This window comes from Dromiciops gliroides, chromosome 4 (assembly GCF_019393635.1).
Source record: "Dromiciops gliroides isolate mDroGli1 chromosome 4, mDroGli1.pri, whole genome shotgun sequence".
NCBI lineage: Eukaryota > Metazoa > Chordata > Mammalia > Microbiotheria > Microbiotheriidae > Dromiciops > Dromiciops gliroides.
In genome coordinates this window covers 353,559,916-353,569,634 of record NC_057864.1, presented here as the reverse complement: position 1 = coordinate 353,569,634, position 9,719 = coordinate 353,559,916, and the positions used below count along the sequence as shown (strand labels likewise).

At 35.7% G+C, this 9,719-nt stretch overlaps 1 protein-coding gene across 1 annotated transcript; it reads right to left on the bottom strand.

Moving 5' to 3' along the window:
- Positions 1-9,173: 9,173 nt before the first annotated feature.
- LOC122725401 (small ubiquitin-related modifier 2-like) lies at positions 9,174-9,440 on the bottom strand. Its single transcript, XM_043962502.1, has 2 exons — positions 9,287-9,440; positions 9,174-9,229 (listed from the first exon to the last, which is right to left on the bottom strand). Exons 1-2 carry the CDS (start codon positions 9,438-9,440, stop codon positions 9,174-9,176), a joined length of 210 nt encoding a protein of 69 aa, XP_043818437.1.
- Between the last annotated feature and the right edge of the window lie 279 nt (positions 9,441-9,719).

Sequence of the window (9,719 nt, the reverse complement as noted above, 5' to 3'; positions counted from 1 at the left end):
GCAAAATGGGTGAGGTGCATATTGACCTTATTTATAAGATGTGTGTGTGTGTGTGTGTGTGAATTGTAGTTCTATTCATGAAAACATGGAATGTTGCTTGCAGTGCAAATTTGTATCGTGAACTACATGGGATGATTTTTGAAGTTTTCTTGGGAATTATCGTCTCCAAATATTTGTTAAAATGTATAAATATATTTACTCCTGTGCTAGGGGCCATTGGATTTAAGGAAATATTTTGACTTTACCATTTATTTCTCTCTAGTCGTTCACAGAAAATGACTTTCACAAGAACATCTAGTAATAAGATTACTAATAGTAATAATAGCGTACATTTATAAAAGTGCCATAAGATTTACAAAGAACATTACATTTTTTTTTCTTGAGGTAAAATAGCCAGAGTCAAATTTTATCAAAATGAACTAAGTAATGGTGATATTTCCAATTAATAGTATTTTTCCCCTCCTTGGTATCTATTCAAAATGGCTCATGATACATTTATCCCAAACATGTGAAGATTTCCAGAACAACACTGAGAGAATTCAGATCTCTTTAATGTCAGTCATTTCCTATGAGTCATAAAGAAATTGATAAAAACAAAGCCAGTGTGAAAAATGACTTAGTCTTCTATTTGGCTGAGAATAGATCATAGTTTTAAACAAAAATGGTTGATTGTAAATGGGAAGAAAAACAAAAGCTAAAGTGAATATTTATTACCTTAAAATTATTTTAGTATTGTCCATTTAGGAGGTGACGTAGAAAATTAGAATTAGTTTTATGATGCTACATATAAGTAGGTTAGAATGAAATATTGGCTCCAACACTTATCAACTAGTATGTATCAAGTGTTCACTATGTGCCAGTCTTGTAACAAGTACTGGTAACATAAAGAAAGACAAAAATATGGCCCTGGCCCTGAAAGAACTAATAACTTAACATGTAAAACAACTTATGCAAAAAAGTATGTACATAAATGATATATACTCTGTAGATGAAAAGCAATACCATAGGAAATGAATGCACTGAGTGTATGTTGTGGGGAAAGGAATAAGGAAAGGCCTCCTGGAGAAGATGAGATGTGAACTGGGTACTCAAAGAAGGCAGGGAATCTAGGATGTAGAAAGTAGAAAGGCAAGTATTTCCCATTCTGGGAAATTAGAGTTTGGAAATACACACGTACATACACACTTACATGCACGCAATATAATCATTGAGAGAACTTGTTTTCCTTGACAGCGCACCTTTGTTTTAAGTAATTTGTTTTTCATCTTTATATTCCAATAGGGTGGAGGAGATTTCTTCTGTTAGGGCTCTACATTTTTTTAATAACACTTTTTGCTGCAAGTAGTTGAGAAATTACAAGTATTTGATATAATGATGTATATTAAAATATAGTTCTTAAATTTTATGGATTAATGTTAAGCATGGGAAATTGTGGGTAACAATTTTTTTTCTCTGATAATTCTTCAGTCCCATTATAGTTAGTTTGTTGAATTCAAATGGACATTTTGAGTTATGTATTTGTAGTTCTTGGATCTGCCATCTGTTGATTTAGGGAAGATATCAGGCTTTTGATGCATAATTATTGCTGACAGGTCATATCATGCAAAGCATTTAGTGAGTGCTGAATATTTTGCTGCATTCAGTGAGTTCTTGCTCCATTTCTACTGTTTCTTTGCATAATCTGCATTGCTCAATAAGCCCAAATTCTTCTTTTTTGTTTCAGTTTTCAACATTTGGGTTTTTTTGTTTGTATTTTTTTGTTTGTTTTGGTTTTTGTGGGGCAATGAGGGTTAAGTGACTTGCCCAGGTTCCAGGTTCACATAGCTAGTTAGTGTAAAGTGTCTGAAGTCAAATTTGAACTCAGGTCCTTCTGAATCCAGGGCCAGTGCTTTTTCCACTGTGCCACCTAGCTGCCCCCACAACATTTGTTTTTATAAGATTTCTAGTTTCGATCCAACCATTCTGGAGAGCAATTTGGAATTATGCCCAAAGGGTGATAAAGCTGTGCATACCCTTTGACCCAGAAATACCACTTTTGGGTCTTTTTCCCAAAGAAATCATGGAAAGGGGAAAATGACCCACATGTACAAAAATATTTATAGCTGCTCTTTATGTGGTGGCAAGGAATTGGAAGTTGAGGGGATGCCCATAAATTGGGGAATGGCTGGACAAGTTGTGGTATATGAATACAATGGAATACTATTGTGCTGTAAGAAACGATGAGCAGGAGGAGTTCAGAGAAACCTGGAGGGTCTTGTGTGGGCTGATGATGAGTGAGTGAGATGAGCAGAACCAGAAGAACATTGTACACAGTATCATCAACATTGAGTGTTGATCTACTGTGATGGACTATATTCTTCTCCCCAATGCAATGGTACAGAAGAGCTCCAGAGAACTCATGATAGAAGAGGATCTCCAAATCCAAGAAAAAAAAAAAAAAGAACTGCGGGGTATAGATGCTGAATGAACCATACTATTTCTTTTGTTTTTGGTGCTGTTGTTTTTTCTATCTTGAGGTTTTCCATCATTGCTCTGATTTTTCTCTTATTACATGACTAATGCAGAAATAGGATTAATGTTATTATGTGTATATATATGTATATGTATATGTATATGTATATGTATATGTATATGTATATGTATATGTATATGTATATATATAACCTATATCAGATTACCTGCTGTCTAGGGGAGGGGGGAGGGAGGACAGGGAGGGGGAAAAATCTGAAATTGGAAAGCTTGTATAAACAAAAGTTGAGAACTATCTTTACATGTAACAGGAAAAAACTAAATAAATAAAAATTTAAAAAAAAAGATTTCTAGTTTCAAATTTTTCTCCCTCCTTCCCTTCCCTCTCTCCTCCCTAAGACAGCAAGCAATCTGATATAGGTTACATATTTATAACAACATTAAACATTTCTGCATTTGTCATGCTGTGAAACAAGAATCAGAGCAAAAAAGGTAAGACTTCAAAAAAGATAAACAAAAACTATAGAAACAGTGTTGTTCAATCTACATCTTGATTCCATAGTTCTTTTTTTCTGGATTTGGAGAGCATTTTCCATCATGAGTCCTTTGGAACCATCTTGGACCTCTGTACTGCTGAGAAGAGTCAAGTCTATCACAGTTGATCAACACACAATGTTGTTGATACTGTGTACAATGTTCTCCTGGTTTTACTCAACTCACTCATCATCAGTTCCTACAAGTCCTTCCAGGTTTCTCTGAAATCTGTCTGCTCATTGTTTCTTATAGCACAATAGTATTCCATTATATTCATATACCACAACTTGTTCAGGCATTCCCCAATTAATGGGCCCCCCTCAACTTCCAATTCCTTGCCACCACAAAAAGAGCGTCTATAAATAGTTTTGTACATGTGGGCCCATCTCTTTGGGGGTCAAAGGGTATGCACAGCTTTATATCCTTTTGGGCATAGTTTTAAATTGCTCTCCAGAATGGTTGTATCAGTTCACAACTCCACCAACAATGCATTAGTGTTCCAATTTTTCCACAGCTTCTCCAACATTTATTATTTTCCTTTTTGCCATATTAGCCATTCTGGTAGATGTCAGAGTTGTTTTAATTTGCATTTCTTTAATCGATAGTGATTTGGAGCATTTTTTTTCCATATCGCAATAAATAGCTTTGATTTCTTCATCAGAAAACTGCCTGTTTATATCCTTTGACCATTTCTCAATTGGGGAATGACTTGGATTCCTATAAATTTGATTTAATTCCCAATATATTTTAGAAATTAGGCCTTTATCAGAAATGCTGCAAGCCCAAATTCTTTAAAGATTATTGGTTTGTACTTTCTGGTGTCAATGATCTTATCTTGAATGCCTATTATAAAATTCTCCTTTTCACTGAACTGCAAAATTCAGCTATTTGTTTAATGCTTCTTTGTTGACATATTGTTTATTGAGTTCATGTACATCTCATCCAGAGAGGAGAGACTTTTGGATCACAGCCATTTCATAGACTTTTTTTGTAGATAAATGGTTTTTATCTATATTTGAGAAAATCAATTATGTGTATCTATAGCCAGCCTTCAGCATTGCTCAGTAAAGGAAGGTCTATTTGTTTACAAAGGAGTTTGTAAGTTTTTAATGTTTTTTTCATATAATTGGGAAATATCTATAACCCCCTTCCTTCTTTTTGACAAAGCTATCTTTGTATAGCTATCTTAGTACATTGAGCATTACATATCATTATCACTGAATTTATTTGTTTGGATTCCTTTGATAACAGTTGGTGTCCATTTGAACACACCAAAAGCATTCATTAAGACTGATATTATGTTTGTGTTAATTGTTTTAAAAGTGTCCTTCCCATTAAGGTTTGATTTCAAGACGTTGTGCTCAACATAATTATCCAATTTCTTTTTTCTTGATAGCTTTATGATTCAGTTATCTTGTCTTGAGAACAAAGTATCTATAGCTATTATCTTGGTACATTACTTTATTTGACTTTCTTATTCAAATCTGAAACTTTCATTCTTAACTCTTTGATTAACATTAGGGATTTACACTTATGAAAGTCAAATGAAATCTTGATATTGTTAGAGAAAGTTTCCATGAGATTTATGTTTTTTTCCTGAAGCTATATAACTTGAAATCCTCTCATCTTATTCCAGTTCTGGACTTATAACCCTATCAAATCTGCCATCGGTCTTTAAAAAGATAGATAAATCTAAATGCCTATTACTCCAATCATTAACCAAACTAAAGTATCCCTTTCTGACCATATTCTGTGCTTGGCACCCAATAAGAGGTAAATAAATGATTTTTATTCCACCCATTCATCCACTGATCTCTGTATATTAAGTAATAAATAAGATATTTTGGTCTTACTCCTTCTTTGGCATAAAATCCATACTCAGTTATATTCAAAAGTGATGATAATTAACTTAAGGATAGGTAGAAAATCAGTAGGCTTAAATTGTCTCACTAGAAAATATAATTTTTATGTTCATATATTTATGACATTGAATGGGTGGCATGTTTTGAAAAGATAAGTGATTTCCATGTGGTCATCTGGTACTCTGATATTCCCACTATGGTTGGATTAATTTTATGTATATGCACCAAATGACATGCCTGATCATTGTAAGGGATTGGCCATAACTCACAAAAGGTTTGTAATTTTAAGATACTTTAGCTTGATTTATTCAGTAATCACCAAATGAAGAATAATGCCCTCCTCTTTATTGTTACCCATGTATATATACTGATATTTTAGGTCTTTTACATCTTCTAAATTTTTTCTGTGTAGATCAGTAAAATGAAGATTACTGAGAAAGGTCTGTACTCTTCTGAGGCTTTATGTAATCCATTCAATGTTACCTGAAAAGAAGGCCATCTATAGAATTTCACTGAGTATAATGAATCACGTCTTTTTTTTTTCTATTTGTACTTTGAACTCCTTTGAATACTGATTCCCAAGTACCTTTAAAATTATGTCAACTTCACCAAGTATTTCTGGTCCAGGTACTTAGTCTGTATTCATCTGCGTAAGTGCCATCTGCTTAAGTGCTATTTCTATTTCCTGAAATTACATACAGAGGTATTAACATCTAATTGAGGCTGTGTCATTGTTAATGATGATGAGAAGAGTTAATTATAGAAACATTGACAAAGCTCTTCTATTTTACATCTTTTTAAAAATTTTCCTCAGAGCTTCTGGCATATAGAATGGCCAGTGCAAAGGCATGCAGATGGGAGATGATATATTCTAAAGGAAGGAGAAGGCAAATTTGATTGCATCCCAGAATGCAGAAAGGGGAGTGATGTCCAATAAAACTTGAAAGGTAATTTGGGGCAAGGTTGTGTAGGGCTTGATGTGAAAGGTCTTATAATGATAGAAACTATACTATTTGGCAATTGATTGGGTATGAGAGATAAGGGAGAGTGATGAGTTAAGGGTGAAGCTAAGATGATTAACCTGAGAAACTGGAAGGGTGGTTGTCCCCTTGACAGAAATATTGAGCTTGGGGAAAGGGAAGGGTTTGAGGGTAAAGGTAACTAAGTTTAATTTTAGATATGTTGATTTTATATATGATATCTTTGGGACATCCAATTTGAAATATTCAAGAGTCAGGGCAGCTAGATGGCACAGTGGATAGAGCACTGGCCCTGGATTCAGGAGGACCTGAGTTCAAATCCGGCCTCAGACACTACACCTACGAGCTGTGTGACCCTGGGCAAGTCACTTAACCCCAATTGCCTCACCAAAAGAAAAAAGAAATAATAATAATAAAATCTTGGTGCAGCTATGTGGTACAGTGGATAGAGCACTGACCCTGGAGTCAGGAGGACCCGAGTTTAAATCCGGCCTCAGACACTTGACACTAGCTGTGTGACCCTGGGCTAGTCACTTAACCCCAATTGCCTAAATAAAAAAAAAAAAAAAAAAAAAAAGAAAAGAAAAGAAATATTCAAGAGTCAATTGACTATATAGGATTAAAACTCCTCAAAGAGTCTGAGATTAGTTATATAGTTCTGGGAGCCAACTGAACAAAGAACATAATTAAGTTCTTGCAACTTCATGAAGTTACCAACAGAGTACAGAAGATGTAGTGAGGATGGCCTGGGCCTGTATACATTGGGAAAAGCCTGCAATTGGGAGTGTAAACTGTGAGAAAGAGCAGTCAGGCTGGTAGGAAAAGAACTTCATCTCCTCCTATAACTCAGGTGCCTTTTGTCATTTTTTCCTCCTCCATGACTATCTCACAAGATGATGTGTCCTTACTCATATTTACTCAAGTGATCCCATTCCATCACATCTCCTTCAACAGATTGCTTTCTCTATTATTCCCACTCTTTCACTTATTCTCTCTCTCTCCGTCTCTCCAGCTCTCTGCCTCTCTTTGTCTCTGTCTCTTTCTGTCTGTCTGTCTGTCTGTCTGTCTGTCTCTCTGTTTCTGCCTTTGTCTTTCTCTCTCTCTCTGTCACATGCACACACATACACATACACACACACATACACCCCTGGCTTAAAATGTCCCCCTTATACCAGCTCACCAGAATTCTCAACAGTTAAGAGTTCTGAGAACTTGGGATCTTCTCTTCTCATAGTTCCTGGTCTCCATCTCTGCTCTAGGATTAGCACCACAGCTGCAACGCTTGTTTCTACTAATCTTATTCTCAGTGTATTATTGCTTACAACAGGGCTGTGCATGGTTAAATTATGTTCTGTACATATTGAGTTTAAGATGTCTACTAGACATACAATTCAAGAAGTCTGAAAGGCTATAGAGGATGCAAGATTAGAGTTCAACAGAGAGATTGGAGCAGGCAAGGTAGATTTGAGAATCTGCAACATAGAGATGATAGTGCAATTCTTGGATTTAATGAAATTTTGCCAATTATTACTGACATCTCCAGATTCATTCAACTAATATTTTTTATCTTTTAGGTTTATATACAAAGAAAATTTCAATATGCATATGTTTCAATTCCTCTAGTGAACCAACTTACTGGTCTTTGGACCTCAGATGCCAACTAGTCCAAACCCCTTCATTTTATTGATGAAGAAACAGAGCCAGAGAGATAAAAAGCTTTACTGAAGGTCACACAGGGAGTCAGAATCAGAGGTGGAATTTAAACTAAGGTCTTCCTACTCCATAAGTCATTCTCTTTCCATTATACTACACCCATTGAGTTCCAATAGTAAAAAGTATGTCTCTTGATCTAAATGTGGATAAAGTAGAAGAAGATGAACAGAATCAAGGGTTATTTTGTATTTTTAATTGCTCTTTGAGTCATCATGGCCAAAGGTTCTATCAACTAGTGGCTAGTCTTCTGGTAATGAAAATTTCTGTACTTAACAGAGTTGATACTGAGATACAAAACATTTTTTAAATTCTTTTTTGACCTAAAGGTTCTTCAAGACATATGTTTTTAAAACTACCATGGGGGGGGCGGCTAGGTGGCACAGTGGATAAAGCACTGGCCCTGGATTCAGGAGTACCTGAGTTCAAATCCGGCCTCAGACACTTGACACTTACTAGCTGTGTGACCCTGGGCAAGTCACTTAACCCCCATTGCCCTGCAAAAAAAAAAAACAAAAAACAAAACCAAACCAAAACTACCATGGGGACCTAAAATGTAAAAAATACTACAACTAAAATAGGGGCAAAGATAATATCTATATAATTGATATAAAATTAAGGAGGGAAAGATTGCATTGCATTTATTTTGAGGGATCTGAGAGGTTTTGTGGAGGAGGCTATTTATGAGGGACATTGAAGCAGGAGATTATTTCATTAGGCAGAAATTTGGAGGGAGTATTTTGTAGCTTTGATGAATTCTTCAAAGCATGAACATATATGATAGTTTTTGGGAAAGGTTAATAGAACAATTTGAGAAAAGAGTTGCAGTAAAAATAAAGATTAGGTATGAAGATGGGAATCACACTGAGATGGGTTTCCAATGTCAGACAGAGAACTTTGTATTTTATGTATAGTCGATGAGTAGCTACAAAGATTTTTGATTAGGGTAATGGCAAAATCAGACATGTGTATTTATTTATTTATTTAATTTCTAAAAAATTTTAAACAAGAAGTTTATTTAAACAACAAAATGTTTGACTTGAAGGGAAAACTATCTAGGATCAATTCCTTTATAGTAATTTATCCCTACTGAGAGACGGAGATTGCCCTAAATGTAACAACTACGTACAAAAAAGTTATAAAATTGTCCTTGGTTTTACAATGATAAAAGAAAAATATTGAAATTATACAATCAAACAAGGTATGCAAGGATTTTTTGTGGGGTTTTTTTGTTGTTGTTGTTAAACAGTGAGAGCAAAATAACTTACTGGAATATAAAGATAAAAGTTGAATGAGCATGCCAATAATGGAGAAAAGGGATATTTTCACAGAACTGGTTTGTTTTTTCCCCGCCCCATCTCCATTTGATGTTGATCAAAACATACCATCAACCATTTAGTTAAAAAAATGCATTATGCCTGTGCACATACACCAATTACTTTATGTACAATAAAGGAATCAGGGAAGGGAATCAAAGAAGACAGAAAACTATACTGCAGTAGTCAGGATGTGGATGAAACAAATCTTGGTTTTCTAATTGTGAATGTATTGTTTTCCTCGGGAGCACAGTTCTGGAGTAGAGTTGCAGATTCTCTTTTTAGTTAACACCACCTGTCTGCTACTGGAATACATCAATTGTATCTTCATCCTTCATTTCCAACTGTGCAGGTGTGTCTGTTTCATTGACTGATTGCCCATCAAATTGGAATCTGATCTGCCTCATTGACAAACCCTGTCGTTCACAATAGGATTTCATTAGTTTACTAAGTGCTGTGTGCCTCTTAATCTTAAATTGCACCAACGAACCATCTTGTCCTGCCACCTTCAAATTAATGTGGTCCTTGTTTTCAGTCTTGACTCCTTCCTTTGGCTTTTCATTGGCCATGGTGAGTCCGGGGCTCTCCTCAGCCGCCACTTCACAAAAGAGGCACCAGGAGGGTCCGCTCCAGGGGAATGGGGGAGAAGCAGCACTGGCAGAAGCAGGAGCAGGAGGGGGAGGAGGAGGAAGATGATGGTAGTGGTGATGGAGAGGAAGAGGAGGAGAAGAAGGAGGAGGACCAGGAGGAGGAGGAAGAAGAGGAGGAAGAGGGACATTTGTATTTAAAGGGACTTTTTGGAAGCTGTGTTGAGGATGCAGCATAGAGAGGAAGGAGACTCAAAGCAG